This window comes from Triturus cristatus, chromosome 12 (genome assembly GCF_964204655.1).
Source record: "Triturus cristatus chromosome 12, aTriCri1.1, whole genome shotgun sequence".
Taxonomy (NCBI): domain Eukaryota; kingdom Metazoa; phylum Chordata; class Amphibia; order Caudata; family Salamandridae; genus Triturus; species Triturus cristatus.
The window spans coordinates 836258072-836282949 of record NC_140595.1 but is presented as its reverse complement, the minus strand read 5'-3'; the positions used below and the strand labels follow the sequence as shown (position 1 = coordinate 836282949).

Genomic DNA, 24878 nt, shown 5'->3' with positions numbered 1-24878 from the left:
GTCGCGTCAGTCCCAGGGACCGGCGGGTATGGGGACTTGCGCGGCTCCGCCGGAGCCGCGGGGGTGGAACCACCCTGACCCTCGGCCGAGTCGCGCGACCGGCGAGGGGAGTCCGAAGAGCGGTGTCGCCTCTTGGACTTCTTGGAATGCTTCGACTTACCCGAAGACTTTGATCCCGACGACCGATGGTGACGTCGGCTGCGGCTCCGCGACCGATCCTTGGAACTCCTCCTGGACCGGGATCGAGAGGCGCGCGGAGCCGAGTGGCGAATCTCGAGAAGCTTACGGGACCGCTCCAGTCTTGCCTTCGAGGTCAGGGCCTTGCAGTCGGAACACGACTCCGCGTCGTGGTCGAGGCCCAAGCAGTAAAGGCACCGGCGGTGATGGTCCGTAACCGACATCAGGCGGCTACAGTCAGCACAGGCTTTAAAACCAGGCATCCTACCGGGGTCGATTGACAAGATCAAAAAGGATCGAAAAAGTTAGTCAAAAAGTGACTAAAGGGGTAGCTCTCCCGGATCTGCGCTTACTGGCGCGGAAAAAAGAAGAACTGACGTCAGCGCGCGAGGGCGGCGTCTAAGTACTCCGACGACGTCATTCCGGCGCACGACGCTGACGACGGACGCGGAGCCGCAGACGACGCCTAGCGACGCGCAAGGGGTATTGCTGACGAAAAATCTTCCGGATCCAGTCTCACGCCTGGGGATATTCTAAGGTGAGGAATCTAACTAACGTGTTTCTTTCAGATACCTACATTTCCTTCCATAGTGAATCATTGATTGTTTGCTCTGAAATATTTTCTAAGTGCTAACTTTTGAAATAGCTAAATTAGTTATAAATCATTACAGTACCAAAGTCAACTTTCAACAGCTAATTCTGAGAACTGACCCAGGACTGGATCTAGGATCCAAGCCTGGAATTACAAAAGTAATCTAAAAAGTAATCTGTTGCATATAATTTGAATTTATCATTGAGCTCAATGTATTGTGTTTAGAAATAGAGTTGCCTACTGCAACTACTTGTAACTGTTTACTAAAAAGTCTATTGCATATACAAAAGTATTTTTATGAAACATCTCTTGTCGAGAAAGTATATTTTAATTCCAAGTGGTGGTTCTAAAATAAAACAAGCATATATTTTTTTATATACAAACCATTGGCCTAGAGTTCAGTTATTGAGTGTGTGGAACTATTTGCTGACTGAGTGGGTACAACAAATGCTTTACACTGTCCTCTGATACTGCCTTACTGCTCGACCAGGCTACCACTTTGGAGAGTAAGGTTATATGTAACTTTAACCTCTGTTAAACCCTTGGGGTCTGTGGACTCTGTACACCCTGTACCTATTAAGGAACAGTATATACAGAGCTACTTTCTCGCAATCATCTAGTGCTTCAGGCATTTAAATGTCATAATTTGCTGCCTTGAGCGAAAGGTAGCAATACATTTTTATGAAACATTGTAGTACAAAGGCTAGTCAAGTCATGTATACCCATTGCTGCGGTTGGTGTGAAGTGCCTTTAGAAGAATATAACGATTTGTACATCCTTTTAAATCCATATGAAGTGACAGCAGAAAAAGGCCACGAGACCCTTTGTTTGCTGCTCAATCCCTACCTGCTTCAGTACCTCTCTTAGTCTCTGGCTTTTTTCAGTTGTCCCTAGGTCAAAAATTCCCTGTTTGTGAATTATATATAGCTTGGTTCCTTGACTAGCTATCCAGACCTAATGATGCCTTTATCATATCAAGGCATACATGGTTACTTGGGTGTCTAATGGATAACAGACCCTTTTTGCTTTGCGGCTCTTTGGATTGTTGCGATTTTTGTCAGATTGACTTAATGTGGCTTAATATTGCTCCTGTTAAATCCGATTTCACTACTTCTAACTGAAAGATGAAAAAACATGAATACAGATGGAAAGATCAACAAGCATTGGCATAGCCAAAAGGTCTCGCCTTTGTGACCTTTTAAGTGTTTAGCCATGCAACATTTAATATTGTTGCAGTAAGGATATTGTGCTGCATAAATAAAGACTGTCCAAGCAGTGGGTTTAGCACATGTTTTGTGAATCCATAGCTGTGGTCAGATGTTTGTTTTTTTCTGTGTCACAAGACTGGGGTCTACTGCCTGCTCATGTATAGTCCTACTCCTAGGTGCTTACCACAATCCTTGCACTAATCATCCCATGTGCATGTTGGGCATGCTTGTGGAAGTACCCGGCATGGTACATGAATGGTGTGAGAGTCAAAGGAATGAAAGCATGTGGGATTGATTTTGGAAAGTCCTGGCATGGCGGTTTGCATAAGATGGAGGGGAGGTTGTTTCCCCAGGCAGTGAAAGTGTATTGCTAACTGTCCTGAAGTTGGAGGGAAGAGACCTAAACAATGTGGAGAAAGAGGAGACGGGGTTCTTTTAGAAATTCAATTAGGCCTTTTTACTGAGCAGGGAGCTGTGGATTAAACTTCCTGAAATGCTGTTTGGTGGTTGGAAGGCATGAAGGATAGGACTGCTGAATCTGCTTTGCCAAGTTAAGGGGACCCTTGAGGTGAGGCTCAGCCTTTTGTCTTTGTTAGATTACACTTTCAGTTGCCTGATAACAGCCAGGGGCAGAAACCTCACAGCCCTCTTTGCCTCCACTGTGGGTCCTGAAAGCTGGAGACAGCCCTGATGCAATACTAATTACCCTATACAAAGGTTACGCCTGGATACAATCATAGAATGGACTCTTGAAAGGAGAACCACCTAAAAAGCACAGACAGCGGATACACACACCCTCTCTGCTTTTGCTGTATTGATGTGCAACCCCACGACCCTGCCTGCTATTCCAGTTCAATGCTCTCTACTGCCAAGGAAAGAGTGCTCTATAGAGTCTAAGAAGGCTTCAGTGCAACCAGAACTGGTGTTTACCCAACAGCCAGCTTTCTAGAGGTGAGGGAATATTATCAGAGTCTGACACTTTGCTGGAAGAACTGTATACCGGTCCTGAAGCACCCAGACGTCAGATTGCTAAGACAGGGAAAGGGCCGACTAAACCCTGCAAGGAGGAGTCACTGTCTAACAGGACCTTGGTGCCCTAGGTCCCCGAGGCTGGTGGGACTTCCAGCAGAGGAAGGCTGCTGAGAGCGATGTGCATACCCCAGTGCCTGAAAACCTTTAGCCTCTCTGGAGGCGGTTCCTGTAGGGAACCATGAACACTTATCCAGAGATATCAAAAGCAAGGATAGGCTGTGATAGGAGTCCAAATAGGCTTGCGAGTGGTCATTTTAAATCAGAAGATGATCAGGCCATGTGTGGCCTTATTGCCTAGATCTGATGGTGCATGGCCGCACCACTAGAAGGAAACCGACCTGTGCATGGCCGCACCACTAGGAGATATGGTCTGTGCATGTTCGCACACTGGGAAGGCGACGGGCCTGTGCGTGGCCGCACCGAACAGGCAAACCTGCCCACACAAGGCCCACCTGTTCCGCACCATGATTATGCCTTCTATGTTGTAGGTTGATGTGGAGGGAGGCGCGGTTACATTTTCTTCCGGGCTAGAGGTGAGGGGAGGCGGGTTGTTTCACGTGCTGCTGGTCACCTGTCCTAAGTGCTTATCTTCATGCCAGACGCTTCGCGCAGCGGACGCGCACTGGAAACGTAAGCCTACTGCTAAAAGGCTGCTTTTCCTGGTACTTGCTACCTTTTAATCTCACAGATATTGTGATTGTTTGTGTGCACTGCCTTGTTTGTGTGCACTGCCTTAATTGTTTTTAATATATACTAAGTGAAACGCTATCTTTACGCTTACCTCTCCTCCTCTGACGCCTCATTTTCACTCCGCGTCCACCACAGGTTTTCCCGGTTGATGTGGAGGGAGGCGCCGTTACATTTTCTTCCGGGCTAGAGGTGAGGGGAGGCGGGGTGTTTCACGTGCTGCTGGTCACCTGACCTAAGTGCTTATCTTCATGCCAGACGCTTCGCGCAGTGGGCGCGCCAAAGGCAAGCCCGTCTGCGCCCGTCCGCGGCCGACTGGGGCTAGGGGCCATAAACCCTGATCCTAATTTCCTTAGAAAACTTACGCTCACACCGGAGTAACTCTTAGCTCTTCGCCCTAAAATTACACCTGACTGCACCCGGGCCTTAGCTCCTAATCGTGCTAAAGATATCTGCCCCGGTTGCAATTTCTCTTTTGCCAACCCCCAGTCAAGCGTACATACATCATTGGGAAATAGGACAAATACTCGCGCGACATCTCCCCCTACTAAAGATTTTACATTTCTCAGTTTAAACTGCCGCTCACTCCCCAAACACAAAATGGATATTTTTGACCTCCTCCTTGATGTAAAACCTGATGCTCTCTTTGTCACGGAGACCTGGCTCCATGAGAGCTCGGGTCCTGATGTCGCAGCAGCTTTACCACCTAATTACGTCATCATTAGAAAAGACAGAACTACTTCATCTGGCGGTGGCATTGCCATCATTTACAACAACAATTTTCAATGCAAATTTGATACAGTGGATATCCCAAATTGTGAAGCCGCCCTATTTAGGTTAACAGTAAACCCCAATTACACGTTCTCAGGCCTTCTTATTTATCGCCCTCCAGGCCCTCCTACTCCCTGGGCAACATCCCTACCGGATCACCTCACCCCTTTAATTATGAGTTCGAACAACTTTTCGCTGCTTGGCGATTTTAATTTACATCTGGACATTCTCTCTAACTCCACTTGTAGCAACTTTATTTCTGACCTTGCTGCTATGAACATCAACCTACGTAATTCGGGACCCACACACAAAGCAGGCCACCTCCTCGACCCCATTTTCTCCAGCCTTCCTGGCCTTCACTGCGCCCCCTGCACTGCCCATCCATTGGTCCGACCACTTTTTATCTAGGTTTAACATCTCGATCCCTCTTACCTCTAATTCCCGGTTCCCTTCCCTTCAGACATCTAAGAGACTGGAAAAAACTTGACTTGAACGCTCTTAACCACGACTTGCGTTCGAACGCTCCTTTATTTGACTTGGAGGTGGACCTACTTTCCAAAAAACGTACATAGCTGGCTCTCAACTGCTATCGATTCCTGCCTTCCCCCGACAAAGAAAAAAAAAAAAAAAACTTACTGCCCCCCGGCTCCATGGTTCAATGACACTCTAAAAACAGAAAAAACTAGATGCAAATCACTTGAACGCAAATGGAGGAGAGACTATGCGCCTGAACTTAAAATTGCATATATAAAGTCAAAAAAATTCTACCATAACCTCTGCAAATCTACTAAGGCTCGTTTTGTTTCAAATTCTATCACTTCTGCCGCTAATTATTCCAAGACACTTTTCAGCCTAGTTAAAAAGCTTGCTGGATCTGAGACCCTAACAATTCCCCCACCTCTGAACAGTTGCCAGTGTGAAGACCTTGCTCACTTCTTTAAACAAAAGATAGAGAAGATTCCTCTCGATATCGCTAACACGCACTTAAATAGTCCCCATTTAAGCAGCTCCATGCCGACATTACCCTCAACCACCACTCAGAGGGCTCTTCTCCCAGGCATGGATGACTCGTCTATTGATGAACTCTCTCCTGTGCATGTCACCACGGCCCCCCCTTCTTGATACCTGGCCACTTCTCAACATGGATTCTTTAACTCTCATTCTGAACAAAGTAAAGTCCGGCTCTCCCAACGACCCTCTACCTCCCTCCATACTCAAACAATTGGATCCCCCCATATGCAGGTCATCTTGAATGTTCTAAATTCCTCTCTTCGCGAGTCCGTTGTTCCAGCTCATTGGAAACATGCTATGGTAACCCCTCTTTTGAAAAAGCCTTCTGCCGACCCCACCACTCTCTCCAACTACCGGCCAATCTCCCATCTGCCAGTCTTCTCCAAAATCCTTGAGAGCCATATTCATTCTCATTTCTCCCAGTTTGTTGAACTGAATAAAATTCTACACCCTTCCCAATCCGGTTTTGGGTCAATTTTTTCCACAGAAAGTACCCTGCGAGGAGTCAGAGAGAGGCTTCGCCACCATCTTGATGGTGGCGAGACCATTGCGCTCATACTGCTCGACCTCAGCACAGCGTTTGACACTATCTCTCACCCTACACTTATCAAAACTCTGAGATCCTTGGGCATCTGCGGTTCAGCCCTGGATTGGATTATCTCCTTTCTGAACGGTCGTACTTTTCAGATCTTTTCAGCCACTGACAGCTCCAACATTCATTCATCCCCCCATGGGGTACCCCAGGGCTCCATACCCAGTCCACTGCTTTTCAAGCTCTACGTCAGGCCTTTAGCAGATATCGCTGAACAAGCTGGCCTGACTCTTTTCCTATGCAGACGACTCTCAGATCATCTTCTCCCTCTCTCATACTGACCCCAACTTAACATCTGGCTTACAACTAGGCCTTAGGAGGATCGCTACTTGGATGAACCAACACCATCTGAAACTTAATGGTGACAAAACCGAGGTCTTAATCCTGAGAAAAGGCTAAGGACCTCTGGGGCCCCCTACATTGGCCTGCCGAGATGGGTGCCCTCCCGCGGCCCTCTAGCCATGTTCGGAACCTGGGCGTCTATATTGATGACTCTGTCTTGGCATCACCAAGCCGTCAGGGTCGCGGCCACATGTTTTACCATCTTGAAATGGCTTCGAAAAATCATTTGGATGCTACCTATAGACACCCAAAAAACAGTGGTCCATGCTCTTATAACCTCACGATTGGACTACGGTAATGTCCTTCTGTTAGGTGCCAATAAGGCCGTGACACGCAGACTGCAGTTAGTGCAGAACTCTGCAGTTAGACTACTATGCAGAGTTCCCAGAGCTTCTCATATCTCTGGCTATCTCCATGATATTCACTGGCTCAGAGTGGAAAACCGCATAAAGTTCAAAGCTCTGAGCTTTATATTCAAGATTAAATGGAGTTCAGCACCACCTTACCTGCATTCTCTCGTCTGCCCCTATATCCCCACACGCCATCTCTGATCTTCAACTCTTGAAAAATTCACGGTTCCACGTTTCAAACTCGCCAGGATGGGTGGTAGGTCCTGCTCTTATCTCGGCCCCACCCTCTGGAATACTCTCCCTCCTGTTATCCGCAAGGAAACCAATTACACTTGCTTCCGCAGATCCATTAAGACCTGGCTGTTCAGCCAGTAATTCCACTCTTGCTTCTACTATTCCATACTCAGTTCGTCCAGGCGCCGGGAAACCCTTTTTGGGTAGCTGTTGCCAGTGGCGTAACGAAAGTTGAAGGGGCCCCCCTGCAAGGTACACAGAGGGCCCCCCCCCTCAGGATTTAATCTGGATCTATCAGGCCTGAGTATTTATTTATTTAATGCGATTTTATAGAGCGCAAACTTTACCCGAAGGTGTCAGAGCGCTTTACAAAAGGACCAGTTACATTACATAAAGACTTCGGAGTACATGAGTTACATAAAAGATACAAACAGAAGCTCTAAATTCACATAAGATCCAGACCTCCCCTAAAGCCACACTCCAAGGAACCCTCGCCTACAGACCCCCCGGCCTCTGGACACCATTCGCCGCCACCATCACCGACTTCATCGCTCCCCACACCCTCGCCTCAGCGAACAAGATAACAAGATACTCATTGGAGACCTGAACTTCCACCTCGACAACACCAGCGACCCCAACTCCACCATCCTTCAGGGCAACCTCGCCTGTATCGGACTTAAACAACTCGTCAACACACCAACCCACAGAGCAGGACACACCCTTGTTCCCATCTTCACGGCAGGTTACAGCGTCCATTTTAGCCCCACAACGCAACCGCCATGGACCGACCACCGCTGCGTACACTTCACCATCGACAAACCCAAGGAACCCAAACCAGCCCCACGCCCACCACTAAAGAACTCGAGCAAGTTTACCGACGAGCAACTCAACTCCACCCTCACCCGAGACTACAACACCTGGGCATCCGACGCAAACAACGCAGCCAAAGAACTTCACACCACAATAGTCAACCGAGCAGACAAGCTCGCCCCACTATGCAACCCCAACATACAACGCCCCAGGAAAGCCACCTGGTTCACCACTGCTCTCCAAGAAGCCAGACGCACCTGCAGACACCTGGAAAAGAACTGGAGAAACACCAAGACAACCGAAAACCACACCACCTACAAAGACGCCGTGACAGACTACCACAACCAAATCAGAGCCACCAAGAGGAACTTCATCCACAACAAAATCCTTGCCAACTCCAAAGAATCTTTTAGAGTCATTCAAGAATTCACCAACCCACGCAGCAAAGCCACAGACATCACCTCATCCCAAGACCTCTGCGACATGGTTGGAACCTACTTCTACTTCAAAATCAAAAACCTCTACAACAACTTTGTCAACCCTCCACCAGGCGCTACAGAGACACCAGCCAGCCCACCATATCCAGCTTAACACCGATCACGGCCAAAGACACCGCCTCGGCCATGAAAGGCACCCACTCAAGGGCCCCCACTGACCCCTGCTCCCCTCACATCTACCACAGAGCCACGGCCACCATCGCACCCGGACTACAGTGCACCATCAACACCACATTCAAAACAGGCACTTTCCCAGACGACTGAAAGCGCGCAGAAGTCAGACCCCTGCTCAAGAAACCCACAGCTGACTCCACCGACCTCAAGAACTATTGGCCCATCTGGCTCCTCCCCTTCACCGCCAAAGTTGCAGAGAAAACAGTCAATAAGGAAGTGACACGATTCAAAGAGAACGCCGTCCTCGACCCGTCCCAATCCAGATTCCGAACAAACCACAGCACAGAGACCGCCCTACTGGCCGCCACAGACCACATCCACACCCTCCTGGACCAAGGCCACTCCACAGCCCTCATCCTACTCGACCTGTCAGCCGCTTTCGACACCGACTCCCACCGCACACTAACCACCAGACTACACGGCGCAGGCATACAAGGAACAGTCCTGGACTGGATCCGATCTTTCCTCACCGGAAGGAGCCAAAGGATCAGACTGCCGCCCTTCCTCTCGGACCCGACAAACCTCACCTGCGGAGTCCCACAGGAGTCATCACTGAGTTCGACCCGCTTCAACATCTACATAGCCCCCCTCGCAGCCATCGTCCAACAACATAGCCTCGACATCATATCCTACGCTGATGACACCCAACTCATCCTCTCCCTCACCAAAGATCCCACCACCACCAAACTCAACTTCCAGAAAGGAATGCAAGACGTCGCAGTCTGGATGACCAACAGCTGCCTAAAGTTCAACACAGAGAAAACAGAAGTCCTTGTCCTCAGCACCACCCCCTCAGCATGGGACAGCACATGGTGGACGACTGCCCTTGGAAGCCCACCAAACCCCTCAGACCACGCCAAGAACCTCGGCATTGTACTCAAATCATAACTCACCTGAATCGCCAGGTCAACGCCGTCACCTCCAGCTGCTTCAACACCCTCCGCATCCTCCGCAAGACCTTCAAGTGGATCCCCCCCAAGTCAAAGAATAGTCACCCACGCACTCATCACCAGCAGGCTGGACTACGGAAACGCACTCTACGCTGGCATCAACAAGTCCCTACTCCGCAAACGCCAGATAATAGAGAACACCACTGCTAGACTCGTTCTCGACATCCCCTGGCATGAACACATCACCTACGAAGACTCCACTGGCTCCCTGTGGATAAAAGCGTCCTCTTCAAAATACTCATCCACGCCTACAAATGCCTACACAACACTGGACCCAAATACCTCAACGACAGAATCAACTTCCATATTCCCAAAAGAAACCTTCGATCTTCCAACCTCGCACTGGCCGAAACCCCATGCATCCACAGAGCCAGAGCAGGTAGAAGATCCTTCTCCCACTTTGCAGCCAAAACCTGGAACGAGCTACCGCCAGACAACAGACGAGCCCCCTCCCTGAACACCTTCAGGAAGACCCTCAAGACCTGGCTCTTCGGCTACAGATTATATACTACATATTTACAGAGCATGAAATACTTGCCGTGTTCAGTCTGGCCTTAAGGTACTGTTGTACTCACGGAGGTGGTCTTGGGTCTGGAGGGATCCCCGAGGTGGAGATGGCCATGGGGGTAGAAGACAGAGTGGTGGTGGGCGGAGGCAGCATGCTGGATCACCTCACTCCAGCTCACTGTCCCAAGTGTCCATGCCACGACATCCAAGAGTTCTCTAACAAGGCTGGTAGCGAGCCCCCGGGGGTCAAACATCCAGGGTGCCCCATAGGGAAGCCAGAGGTAAACAGGACGTGTCCAGCAGCACCAAAGAGGCCCGCGGGAGAGGTAGGCAAGCCCGCAGCAGCCTCAAGCAGTCAACAATCTAGTAGGAGTAGAGCGCCCCACACAGTCCAGTTCAAATGGCCCAGCCGAGGGCCCGACAATGCCAAGGAAGAATCAGGCCCAGCCACAATTGCAGCCTAAGTCCTGGGTGGACGCAGCACCACAGGAATCATCAGGAGGCAACGGAGGCCCAGCCACGGCAGGCAACAGTGGGCAGAAGGGGGGGCCCCGTATGTCACTGCAGCTCATTGTCGTCTGGGGGAGGGTGGGGGTGTAGGACATATTCCCAGGCGACACAAAGCCTCTCTCCCTCTGATCGCGCCCTGGAGCGGTTCAGAAGCCAGCGAAGATATCCCGCCTCTGCAGAGGCACCGCCAGCGGACCCACTGCTCAAGGGCATCCACGGAGCGAGGTACAGCAGCAGGCGTCTCCTTCCCCGCGCTAACGCTCCCAGCAGCAGCTGCAGTCCACCAGGATGTGGGCCACAATTCGGTCAATCCGGCATTAAAACTACCAATGGGCAGCCACACCGGGCTCAGCAGGGCGTCTGGTAGAGGCAGCAATTATATATTTGCCCCAATGTCGCATCCAGCTGCAAATAAATGTCAGATGTCCGTTTCAACCAATAGAGCATCCTCTCAAAGTGGCCATCTTGCGGCCAGGCAAACATAGCTGCCAAGGTTTCAGATTGCTATGTGTGACCTTTTCATAATTTCAGTGTAATTATAAGTGACATTTGAACGACTATGAGTGACATTTTCTCACAAGCAAAATCAAGCAATGAATAAGGGAAAACATAAATATCAGAAATTACACCCATTTGGGCCATGAAAAACTAAGAAGATTTTAAAAGTGCTACAAAGCACCGAAAATGGAAGGGCACTTAGTAAGTAAAGTGGTGGCAAGTTGCATGCTGAGTGGGAAAGAAGCATTCCACCTCCCTTGTGGAAAGAGTGAGCAGCATGGACAATGCATATGACCTAGAGTGCCTGCTTCTAAGCACTATCATAAGACACAAAAGAAAGACAAGAGAGCAGTTATAGATATTATGACAGCGCTGTGATCAGTCTGAGTTAGCAGAACCCCTGAGCTCACTGCAGAACATCTATGGCATGGAGAGGGAAGTAAAGAGTGTGGTTGTGGTGGGGAAGCTTGGGTTCTTGTAACCCCTGATAGCATGGAGTGGGGGAAATGAGAAAAAGGGGGCTGGCAGGCAAACTACAGAGTTTTTATGGCTGTTTTAGTGACAGGTTAGATCTGTGTTAGATCCTTCAAAACTTGATATTTTTAACTTTATTAAAAAGGCATTTTAAAGTTGCAAATACCAACATTTCAATTTTTACATAGTACCTCCGGCTAGTAGAAATAAATTGCAAAACATTATAGGTAGGCATGTGCTGGAGCCAGTTTACCTTGTGGTGGAAGGGACATGCTCAGTGCAAACTCTAGATTGTCCACGATGCAGGTTAGATTAACCAGGCATTGAATATGGGCAAAACAAGTGTTAGACTATTTGGGGGCGCTAGAGGGCGCGCAAGCAGAATGGCCGCACTCCTGTGAGGCTCCTGCAGCCTGGATCACAGATCCTACATTTATCCTGTGTTCCGGACCGCCTGCCCGAATGAGACTGTAGGGCTAGGGTCCTGATGGTCCTCGGCACCTTCGGTCCGAGTTTGGTGGCCGCAGCGCCTGGCGTCATGGAGGTAGAGGCGGAGGTAGAGTGACAGAGACCTGAGCGGTGATCGCGAGCGGCTCCGGCTGGACGACTGGTTTACGCAATACCGCGGACTGCCACGAGGACGGAGGGCCCCGGAGCGAGCTTTGCGGTGTCTGGCTCCCTGCTGCCGTCGGAGGTAACGAGAGATTGCATCGGCACCGGCGGGGGTGTCCGGGCCCCCTCCCCCCCCCCCCCCGGAGGTGTGAGCACTTGTGACTTACTGGGACCGGAGGAGTTCGGAGCTGCCCACGCTTTGAAGCGACTTTAGCCTGTGTTTGTTCCGGTGCCGGGTGGTGGTGGGGTGCCGGGACCCCCGCCCCCCCCCCCCCCCTTGTTGTTCTATCTGGGCCTGGAATGTGGGGCAGCGGAGGCGTCTCACATACACCCCCCCCCTGTGGATCTTGAACTGTCGACTTGGAAACCTCCGGCTGGAGTAACGACGGCTGTCCTGAGGGCCTCCCCCCGTGCCTCTTTGAGGCTGTATCGTGCGTGGAACCAGAGGCCGGAGATGTGTGGAATGTCGGCCGCGGCGACGAAGAGAGGCCCCTGGTGAGTGAGGGGGAGCGCTGGCTTACCTGGCAGGATCGGTCCGAGGGCTGCTGGGGGAACGCTGGGCTTAACTTGGACTTGTACACTTGGCAGGCTGGCGGGGCCACCCGGATCCCTTGGCCTATTTCTGGTCCTGCTCGCTACTGTTGAAAGCTGTGAGGCGCTGATGTGTGGGCCCCGGGCGGTGCAGCTTTGTGGTGCCCTGTGAGACGGGTGCCCGCTTCCATGCCTGCGTGCCCCCTCCGCTGCTCTCTGCTCGTGCGGTGGTGTTGCACCCAGTGAGGCGTCCCACAGTGGTGTTCTCTCTTCTGCTGTTTATGTGCTGGGGGGACGTTCGCTTCATATTGTGGTGATCTTGGGTGGCTCTCTCCCCACCGGACATCTCCTTGAGGACTGGCTTGGCCCCCTTGAAGTACGGATTTCGGCTACGCCTGGCCATTGGTACGGTCGGGTCGGGGCCGGCCTGTGGAATCTGTGACTCCCCCCCCCCCCTTTCTTTGCAATTCGTCACCTCACTCGAGAGTCCCATAATGGGGAAGCAGGACAGTCGTCAGCCGAAGCTCTCATTCGAGGCCCCTATGTCCAAGAAGGGATCGCGGGGCGCGCCGGACCCGGACGGCCCTGTCGGCCCCCCTGCGGCTGTCGCTGGGCCGAGCTCGCCGCCACCGGATATGTTGCAGCTGATGCAGGAGATAAGACAAGGCTTCGCTACTGTGGTTGATAAAGTGGATCGCATCTCTTCACGCATGGATGCTTTCGCACAAAAGTTAGATGTTCATGAAGACCGCATTGCAGAGGCTGAAAGGCGGATCTCGGACAGCGACGATCTCACTGCTTCCCATACTTCGCAACTCTCGAGAATGGATAACGCGCTGAGAGTTATCGCTGCGAAGAACGAGGAGTTAGAGGCCCGCAGCCGGCGCAATAACATCCGCGTGGTGGGGGTCCCGGAGTCCACCAACACGGGCCGCATGGAAGAGTATGTGGAGAAACTGCTCCTTGCCGCTGTAGGTGCTGATGCGTTCTCCAAGCAGTTCATAGTCGAGAGAGCACATCGGTCGCTTGGGCCGCGACCCAAGCCTGGGGCTACGCCTCGGCCCATTATTGCGAGGCTTCTAAACTATAGAGACCGGGACGCGGCGCTGCGAGCCGCCCGCCAAAACTAACAACTCACCTATGATGGCATCACTTTCACCATTTATCCGGATTTCACGCCTGTTGTACAGGAACAGCGTCGTAAATTCATGGATGTTAAAAAGAAACTGAGAGCCCTCCAAATTGACTATGCTCTGCTGTATCCTGCAAAGCTGAGAGTTACTCATCAGGCGAAACAACATTTCTTCACCAGCCCGCAACAAGTGGATGACTTTTTGAAATCCCTGAAAACTGCACGAGCTGGGCGTCGAGCGGGGGATGAGCTGGACCAAGACGACGAACAATAACTTTCATTCAATTGATTACTGATGTGAGCTGCGAGGTCTAAGGGTGGAGGACAGAGTGATCGTCGGAGGACCCTTCCAACGAGTATGCCCTAGTGTTGACGCTCTGGCTGTATGGAGTGGTACTGGTCGGTTGCGGGCGGGCGGTTGGTAAGATATTCCAGGCAACACCCTCCCCCTATCCCTCTGGCTGAGCTGAGGGTTGGCGCAGAGGGTGGGTAGGTGCGCCCTTAAGATGTTCCCCTATGGGTGTTCCCCAATGGACGATATGACTTATTTGATCCTGTTGAGCTGTTTAGTGGCAACTTTGGGAGGAGGGTGGGATGTATTGTCTGGCAAGTTGGGGGTGCTTCAGTGGGGGGGGGGGGGGGAGGGAACATGGGATATATGCCCACGTCGTTATATGGCGGCCCTACTCCTTTCAATGCCACTGCTTTATTTTTATATTACATGCTATGTATTCGTATGTTGCTAGTTCAGACCACTATTGCACAAGAATCGAAGTACATGGCTGAGGCGTGGGTGGAGAGGGGGAAGGGCACTGTTTTTGTTGGTTTGATTGTTGTATTGTTGTGCGCAAACAATGTCATGAGGTTGTTAGCCTCTGAGCCGTTGGGCTATTACCTTCGTGGAATACATAAAGGTCCGTTAGTGCGACATGAGATGTATCACTTTGCTTGCTACGTGCAGGGCGGAGGACAGTTGTTAGGTGGCCCATGGGTGGGGTTCCAAACTGTGGGTCCTCGACCGATTTGCCTGGTTTCTTCCTCTTAACAAACTGAGTATGGGAGACGCTGATCTGAACATACTGTCTTGGAACGTTAGGGGGTTGGGAGACCCACGGAAACGGAGACAGATTCTTTCTTATTTAGACCGCCATACCATACACATAGCCTTCTTACAGGAAACTCACTTCGGGGCGCAGGCTGTTCCGGCCTTTGCAGGTCGGTGGGCGAAGTGCACTGCATTTTCCTCTTACTCTTCATACTCGAGGGGTGTGGCGATATTGGTTAAGAAGGATACCCCCTTTGTTCTGGCTGGATGTAAGAGTGACACCCAGGGCAGATATTGTCTGATGTGGGGCAGGCTTGGTCATGTGGCAGTTACCCTAGTTTGCTGCTACGCCCCCAACATAGATGTCCCGCAGTTTTTCACAGACCTTGAAGCATCCATAATAGGGGCTGGCCCACAACATCTAATATGGGGGGGTGACTTCAATACCACGCTGGATCCGCAGATAGATAGGTCCCACCCTGCTCCCCATCACTCTACTAGGTCCTGAAGAGCGCTCTTAGAAATACTCGAAGAGCACCACTTGATTGACACGTGGAGACACCTCCACGCTACTTTGCAGGAGGGTACGCACATCACGGCGCAGGCGAAATCATGGGCTCGACTCGACTACGTCTTCTTAGCCCCTTGCTTTCTTGCGGCGCTTACTCAGGCGAGCCATCTCCCCCGTACCTTCTCAGACCACTCGCCGGTTAAGGTTACCCTGCGAGCTCCTGACCTTGGCCCTCCACGGACAGCCTGGCGTCTTCAGCCCACGATGCTGATCGACAAGCTGTTTCAGGAAGAGCTACGCGACGAGTGTCTGGACTTCTTTCGGCGCAACAAAGACTCAGTAAAAGACGTTGCGACTATATGGGATGCATTTAAGGTAACGTTGCGGGGCATATGCATTTCCAAAGGGTCGGGGGTGCTGAAAAGTATACTGGCGCGGCTACGCCTGTTGGAGGCGGACCTGAGGACGCTTGAAGCTTCGCTGGCGGTCAGGCCTGACGATGCTAAGCTAGCGAGCATTCGCGAGAAAATTACTGAATACACGGCGGAAGCCGCTAGAGAGTCAAACTTTAGAGGCAAACACTGGATCGCTCGCCGCTATGGCGAAGGCGAAAGGCCAGGCAAAGCCCTGGCTGCAACGGTACGGCTGATGCGTCCATCTGGTACTATAGTGGAGCTCTTAGGGGAAGATGGCACACTGTATAGAGACACCGCACAGATCCTTAATAGGTTCGTTGGGCATTATCACAGTCTCTATTCATCGACCAGGGTTGGAGCGCTGAACTTGCATGAATATCTGGAGGATGTCTCGCTCGGCTGGCTTAGTGCTGCGCAAAGGGAGTTTCTTAGCACCCCTTTCCAACTGGACGAGGTGCGGGAAGCCATTATGCACATGCGATCTGGCAGGGCTGCTGGGTTGGACGGGATACCCGTTGAATTTTATAAGACATACATTGATTTCATGGCGCCTGTCTTGAGGGAGGTGTATGAGGATGCCCTGGAGGTAGGCAGCCTGCCTGCATCCATGCGTATGGCCCTTATCACGTCCCTACTTAAACCGGGCAAAGAGGCTAATCTCTGTGATTCTTACCGGCCGCTCTCTCTACTCAATTGCGACGTGAAAATTCTCGCTAAGCTGATAGCAACTCGCATCAACCTCCTACTTCCCAACTTGATCTTGCCTGACCAGGCTGGGTTTGTGCCCGGTCGTGCGACATCTCACAATCTGCGCACGTTCTTTTCCATCCTAAATTCGGTGCATGATGACCTGCCAATGGCCGCGGTCTTCCTCGATGCCACGAAGGCCTTCGATTCCCTTGAATGGGATTATGTGTTCCAAGTCCTTGAGCGTATGGTGTTCCCCAGCATATTCATTTCTTGGATTAAGCTCTTATACATTGACCCCTCTGCCAAAGTATTGGTGAATGGCCGGCTGTCCGCTCCATTTTCAATATCTAGGGGCACCAGGCAGGGGTGCCCTCTATCGCCGCTGCTGTTTGCTCTTGCCATGGAGCCCCTGGCTGCGAAATTGCGTCAACACCATAACGACAAAGCGTTGCGATGTTTTCAGAGACAGATCTTGGTATCTATGTATGCGGACGATATCACTCTCTACGTACGGAATCCTGAGGTCAATCTCAATCCGATCCTCAGGGAATTTATCCGTTTTGGGCAGCTTTCTGGGGTCCAGATAAATTGGAGCAAGTCTCGGCTACTCCCCTTAACGTCCTCTACCGGGCGTTTCGACCTGGACTTCCCTCTCGCCTGGTGTGAAGGCGACTTTAAATACCTAGGCATCCAAGTGGAGAAAAACAGGGAGGAGCTCATGCGGGCTAATTATGGCACAGCGATTATGCGCATTACGGAGCGTGTGACGCGCTGGAATACCCTGCCTCTCTCCATGGCAGGCAGATCATCACTGATCAAAATGGTGATACTGCCGCAATTGCTGTATCTCTTCCTGAATATTCCCTTTCACCCGGGCGCTTTTTTTTTCCGGCAGTTGCGTACAGAACTTATACGGCTTGTTTGGGGCGGCAAGGCGCCTCGTCTCAAGTGGGAGATCCTCATTAAGCCGTACAGTCAGGGCGGTTTTGGCATCCCCGACTTTGAATTATATTACCATGCAGCTCAGGCACACTACGCTTTTTTTTGGATGAGACAGCCTCGGTATATGCCCCAGCTTGCTGCTGAGCACTGGCTTGCACACCCGATCCCTATAGAAGGCGCATTGTACATCCCGGTGACGGGTAGAGATAAGACGCCGTCAGCATTGCTTGGCACGGTTACTGCGTGGAATCACTTGACTGCTAAGATGGGCCTGGGCATGCTGTACGCGCCTCTCCTGCCCCTGGCTTATCACCCTAGCATGCCCCTATTGCAGGAAGCGGGTTTTCGGAAACTATTACCTACCATCCAAGTTTCGACGTGGGGTGATTAGTTCCATAACGGCCTGTTCCGGTCCATGGATCATTTGTATGCGGGCATACAGCCCTCTCCCCTTGACGTTTTCCTGTATCTCCGGCTCCGACAGGGGCTGCGGGCGCTCCTACCAGACTTTCCACATGAGCCCCCGATTCTGGAACCGTTACAACGCGTCCTACGGGACGATGGCCCGTACAAACTCGTTTCTAAAATATACCGTTCGGTGCACTCCTCCGTGGTTGCGCCATCTTTGGCTGCTCGAACTAAATGGGACCAAGATCTGCCGGCCCCGCTAACGGATAAGCAATGGGAATTCTGTTTGCTTCAGACGGAACGCATATCTGCTAGCAGTAGATTTAGGATAATCCATTATAAATACGTCCATAGACTGTATTACACCCCAGCACGGTTGAACCGGCTCCAGCTTAGAGATGACGACCGCTGTGAGAGATGCAGAGCTCCGGGAGCAGATTTTTTGCACCTAGCGTGGGAATGCGACGCAATACACCGCTTTTGGTGTCAAGTGTGCGAGGCACTCTCTAAAATGATCAATTCCACGGTGGAGCCCACTCCCCTTATTGCCCTGCTGGGGTACGTAGAGCCCATACGTGCGGTGCACCGCAAATTTATTGCGCTTGCCTTTCTAATTGCTAAAAGACGGGTCGCCTGTCGATGGGGTAGAGGCAGGGCCCCAAAGTTTAAGGAATGGATTCGTGATCTCACTTATTGTCAGGAGCAGATTGGCACGTATTCTGAGCTGTTGCCGACAACGTCCCGTCCTGCGGACATATGGGCTCCGTTGCGGTGCTACCTCGTAGCTGCAGTACCTGCCGAATGCACTGCGGTGCCAGAGTAGTGTAGGGTACAGACCCCCCATCTCCCCATCTCCCCCCCCCCCCCCCCATGTGCTGGAGGTCAGGCCAGCTGGGGCCACTGAGTGCGGGGGCTTGCGGGGGCTTGCTGGGTCCCCCCCCTCCTTCCCCCCCCCTGCGCACTGTGGTTTCCGTATGGATGGGAGTACCGTTGATGTGGATGGATGGCTGACGGGTGGGGGGTCTCGTAAAGCATGCAGCCCCTGGGATGTCCCCACAGTTGTACAATTGCCTGTGTCACTTCATTGAGTTGATTCGACTGTCTGCGTTGATAATACTGTTTCCACTTGGTTTCCTTTGATTTTCTGCTCCCAACCGTCCTTACGCACTATGTACGATGTGTCGTGCTTTGCATTGTCGTAGCCTTGATTTTGGATGTTGTATGCACAAATTTTGTAAATAAAACTAAAAAAAAAAAAAAAAGTGTTAGACTATTTAAATAAATTACAAAAAGAGGGAAAGAAATATGCTGCACTTCAGATGATAACAGTTTAAGAATTTCAAAATGTTGTACAGCAGCGGGCAGGGCTTGAAGGTATTGCTTAATGCTTTCAGTACAGAGCAATGACGCTGATCAGCTTAACTTTGTTGTCTAACTATACATGTTCTCTGTGGAAATGCGCACGTCCCACCGTTCAGTGTGTAAATAACCAGGGTTTGGGTGTAAAATTAATGACACAGTAAAGAGGTGTGACCCAGTAGAGCAGGCACAGCTCGTAGTGAAAGTGGCAAGATTACGTAAGCTTTGAGTGATGAACTTTGAAATTAAGCTCACCATTCAAATAAAATCGGAAAGAACGACTAGCTAAAAAAAATATCTAAGGAAAAAAGCCAAGCATAAACAGAAAATGTCAGAGACAAAAATCATAATTTTAGATGCTCGTTTTAGTACTTTTTCCATCAGCCCTCTTTGTTTTCGTGGCAGTCACGTAGGCAGAGATTGATACATAGGCTGGGTGTCCTCAAAGGTCTTGTAGAGTTAGGCCTCATGAATCATGATCCCTGACGGCGCTGGTCATCCAGCTCTGTGTAGGTACTAAATAGTTGCTATATGGTTGAGCCCCGAGGAGTGCCACCGAAGGGTGGTTTTAACGAAGCAGTACCCTTTTACCCAACTTGAGATCTGTTGGCAGAATATAAAAGAATACCTGCCGCGCCAAACCCCCAGTTCCTGTGTGCTCAGTGACAAGGGCAAGACAAGGGCAAAACTACACTGCCCAGCAGGTAGCTGATCGCGCTAAGCACTTAATTTACAAGCAAATTAGATTAACATTTAAACACGGAGTAAGTCTGGCACTGTCTCACTGACACATGTGTGCCACGACAATTCTGGTTTACAGGTCCGTCAAACGTGCGCCAGCCTCCCCGCCAGGCATCAGACTCAGCAGGAGGAACAGCTGAGCTGTACAGTGTGGGCTCCATCGGCCGCCGGGGGTCCGTGGGGTTGGGTACAGAGGTCGAGGGATCAATTCATTTCAATTTACCGCCAAGTAGCCCAGCGCTTCCATGATTTGCCGGCCTCCCACATTTAACTACAGCCGGTGACAGCAGGAAATCACGTAACGCAACGTCTTGCGGCGCGTACGTTCACATTCAAACTCCGTAACTTTGACGGTGCAGAGTGCATTCCAGGAAAGAGGTGCAAACTGCAGTATTTCTTCATGCAAACATGAATACAAGATAAATAAGAGCAGCGCAGGTGTGCCGGCCCGGCCACTGGGGTGCAGGCTCATGCAGCGCAACTCTACTCAGCACGACGGATCACACACAACCAGACGGGGCTCCCTGCAGTTCGGGGCCCCCCGCACCGCGGGGGCTGCGGGGGCCTGTGTTACGCCCTACAAATTCAACTATAAATAAATTTTAAAAAAATATGTGGATCTCCACCCCTGCTAGCTCAACTGCTGCCAGCAACCGACAGACACATGCAAAAACAGGACCACTGAAAATGCGTCTGCCGGAAGGGCATCCGCATCCGATAAGGAGACCTCATAGCTGCCAGTGAGCACAGCTACTCTAAGGAGTGGGTGCCCAGACACTAAGCTGGGCAGCTGTCCGAAAAGACGGTTCAACTGATCTGTATGGGAACTAAAACTAGTGAACTGCGAGAGACTACGTGTTAATAGCCGAAAGAGGCAGGGGAGCTGTTGCCCTAATCCCAGGAGAACCACCTAGATCACAAGGGGGTAAGGGCACCAGAGAGAGACAGCAGATAGAAGTGCAGCCCTGTCCAACAGTACCCAGGATACTAAATTGCCCTTTTCCTAGGTTTTGGCGAAAGATATGCACTGAGTTGGACATTTACTTATTGCTCTGAGCAGAGACTATTGATTCTGAGCTCGGGCACCCTTACACTAATTCTTAGAGAAGCCTAGGACTACTTGCCATTTTTACCACTGAGAGTCAAGTTCTGAAGGGGTTATACTTGGCCTAGTTTTCTAAGCCACACAGACCCCGGAACATCTGAGGCACAGGCCATCAATCCTCTACAACTGAGCCCCAGTCTGCCCTGTTGACATCGGACACAGCGTGAAAGGAGAGAAGTAAAGTCTTAAAAACCATGGATGGTGTGTGGCAACAGGAAACACTAACCTATAACACCTGTTCAAACGAAATCTATTGATTTCAGTATGAAAAACAAAGAATTCAAACCTAATGAAATGCAGTTTTTAGGTCGAGCCTAGAGCAGCGCGTGCGCTGCTTGCTTGACTTTTAGTAAGTGGGTTTTCAAAGTGCCACCAGAGGCTATTTGCTGGCCTCAAGCTTGCGTGCATGCGCGCGTGAACGCGCGCAGCCGCCATCTGTCTTTTCTCCGTCGGGTAAGTAAGTGCATCGCGATCACTTTAACTTTCGGCACCCACGTTTCGCGCGTGCTTGTTTTTGTTGCAGCAGCACATGGTTTGTACTAAATGTCATCATATGACCTGAAGTAACTTTCGAAAACATTTTCCGAAAAAACTTTGCAAATGCAGAGAAAAGATACCCACTGGAACACGCAAGGACAAAAATACCGGCAAATACATTTAATAAGTGTTAGTGTTAGGATGGACAAAGGGAAGCACATTTATTGAGAAAACAATACTTAACGTGGATGCTACAGACATCTGACGCGAGGCAAGCCTAGAAATTGGACAATGTGACCCCAGCAGTTCTACCAGTTATCAAATGTTATATTTCTATGAACTCTTGCAGAACTAGCAGATTATTCGCCATGCCACCTGAAGGCTGATGTTTCTAACAAGAAGTACTTGCTTCGGCTTTAGGTGTGCAGTCCACAAGTAAAAGAAATAAAATATCCATTAGGGTTACCATTTCACCCTGCTACAGTAACCTCTGTAAACCACGAGGCAGTGAAATCGCATGTTAATCGTAGCCTTCGTTGCAGGAAAACAATCTATATTTAACACAATTGCTATAAATTGTATCGGGATAGTAGCAAACAGAAACCCCAAAAAGTAAATAAACCAATGGGTTATGAAACTTGATCAGTGAACCGGAAATGCAAATAGAAATCTACAGGTCATACATCATAAATTCATCCAACAAATGTCCCCTTTTAAATGACCTGTTTATCCAGCCCTGGATTTCCTCTGCAATGAAAAAGCGAAAAAAAGAATCTTATGGCCCCACCCAAGAAATCTGCGTTTGTGTCAACGCTTTGCTTCTCATAGATTAAAAGGAAGAGAAAAATGTGTTCCTGATTATCAACCTACTGAGGTAACCCAGTTTGCGGCCCCTGTTTGACGGAAGGAAAGAGGAGGCTGCCCTCAGTCATTTCTGGAATTTAACACACAGCTGTGAATCAGGGCCCGATGCACAAAGCTTTTGGCACACTAAGTAAAACTTGTGAGGGGTACAGCTCGTTCATTTCATAGCACCAGGGATGCTGGGATTTTGTTCTCGTAAATGGGACTTCCTCACACAAATGCAGCCAGTATAGTGGAATTTCCATGCTAACAAATCTGACTTTAGAGTCAGTTTGTAGGCATTCCAGGGTGGCTGTCCCTGCACAATAGTTGGTGAACACCAACATCCTTGCTAGTTTGTGTATATTAACCAGAAGTATCAGGGTTGGATTTGGATTAAAAATCGGCCTGAGCACACCTAAAAAAAAAAAAAAAAAAAGCGCCCCACATTTGCATATTGCCTTTGCAAAACACTGCTTCGGTGAAGTTTTATTAAAATCAAAAAGGGGGGGGGGGGGGGGGATGTAACAAAAATGCACGGATTAACTTACACTGGTGAAACACCCCTGAATACAAGTGAGGCCACTTTTGTTCCGGCCCCCTGCCCCCGCACAATATGCATATGTTAATGGGCCGGCCCCAGCGAGAGAAAGGGAGCGACTCTCCACCCTTTGATAACAAGCATTGGCATTGCCAATATGTCTGGCCTTTGGGACCTTATAAGTGTTTAGTTATCCAGCACAATATCCTTGGTGCAACAACATCAAGTGTTGCACGGCTAAACACTTATAAGGTACCAAAGGCTATACCAATGCTTGTTTTACATATGTTAGAAATAGGAGACAGAGCAGACTCAAGACTAAAACTAGCAGTGTGACAGAACTGGTTAAATTAAGAAGTTGTCAAACCTTCCCAAATCAGATCCAATACAGAGCTTTTCTTTTACCGTAACGTTAGGGTTCTCAAACAGGTTTCTGCAAGCTTAAATTAAGCACAGAGTCTAAAGCATCAGACACTTCTTGCCACACTGCTTCACCCCTGAAGAGCTCACGTATGACTGCACTCAGTTTTTGACTGACAGACATACCCAAATGAGATATGTTCATACTAATACACTACAGAAACAACAACAGACAGGCGCCATCCAAGCTACAACTGGGTGTTGGTGCCCTGCTGAAGGCGCTTGTGGCTGCAGCAACAACTGCCCACTGGCACCATTCTTGAAAAGGGCCTTGCACAACTACAATGTTAGCATTAGACCATTGCTTCTGGTCAGGATTCGGCATTAGAGCAACAATTTGAACTCAACTCACAAGATACTCCTCTCCAGTTTCCCCATGGCACAGAATTTCTTCTTTATTTGACCAGTGTCTTGAATGAACTCGGTCACTTCTTTCTCCATCTGTCGAAACAGGACAAAAAAAAGCGGAGAATAAAACATCACCCTGTGAAGAATACTGGACTCTCAGACGTCTTCTATTTTCCAAAGAATGCCTTCTTACAGTGTACACACCCTATCTGTGCTGAGATTAGATGGCAGAGAACATACTACAAAAAAAGCTTCTAGAAAGCCATATATGGGTGTCCTTTCCCAAAAGAAACAAGCATTGACATAGCCAATAGGTCTCGCCTTTGGGACCCTATAAGTGTTTAGCCATGCAACAGTTGCATAACTAAATACTTATAAGGTCCCAAAAGCGAGACCTATTGGCAATGCCAAGCAGCCGCAATCAAACATCAAAGCGGCCGTGCGGCCGCGAAAGTGAAAGTAATCTCGGTAAAGTGCGGCGCGCGCGCCCGCACACATGCACTGTAGCTCTAGGCTGGCCTGGTAGCACTTTTTGGAGCCCTCTCAATAAGTCTCGCCAGACCAGCGCATGCGCTGGGTCAGGCGAGACCTAAAAAGCACCTCAAGATGATGTCCAAGTGTATCTCACTCAAAATACAAAGTGGAACAGTATCATTGACATCCTTTTTGCACTGCTTCAACAAGTGAACACAAACAATGACACACTCAAGCCAGTAATCTCATCATTTAGATAGAGCTTGGAGGGCACCATTAGTTGGGCAGTATGGATTGTGTGTACTTCATGCCACGTTGCTATTTGGAGAACATTTGAGTAACAAACATACCCCTTCCGAAGACTGAGCTATTTCTGGTCTTAGTGCTCACTTATTGCCTGAGATCTGTGCTGTGCTAAGATGCACCCCCCACCTGGAGTGATTCGTGCAAGTTAGAAGTTAAATTATCATAACATTAACTGCAGGAAACTGAAGACAGGTAACCGCTCATACCATCTCTGTCACTAGTGGTGTCTCCATCCATAAGAGCCATTTTGGAGTCTTTGGACTTTAGTTGCCACAACATCCAACACAGCTAGATAAGCAACAGAAGATTGCCATAGCACTCCAACAGCATCCACAAGAACACAACCTGTCAGAGGACACTTCAGACAGAACTCTGGAGAAATAAACAATGCACCAGAGAAGTGCTATAAGCTGGGTGCCCATGTGCTCACAACAGCGATCACCCCATACCACTTCATACAGCACACATTAAGAGAGCAGACACCCAAACCAGCCTTAATATGCAATCCACAGGCTATTAAGGCATCCACCAGCACTTGCCCACATCAGCTGCTAACCACAC

At 50.0% G+C, this 24878-nt stretch overlaps 1 protein-coding gene across 1 annotated transcript in view; it reads right to left on the bottom strand.

The window, feature by feature from the left end:
- Nucleotides 1–24878, bottom strand: part of SPAG7 (sperm associated antigen 7) — a 154973-nt gene that overhangs the window by 99484 nt on the left and 30611 nt on the right. The window contains exon 3 of the mRNA XM_085636705.1: nucleotides 23542–23630. Coding sequence (XP_085492831.1) covers nucleotides 23542–23630 — 89 coding nt within the window. The remainder of the gene's footprint in view (nucleotides 1–23541; nucleotides 23631–24878) is intronic.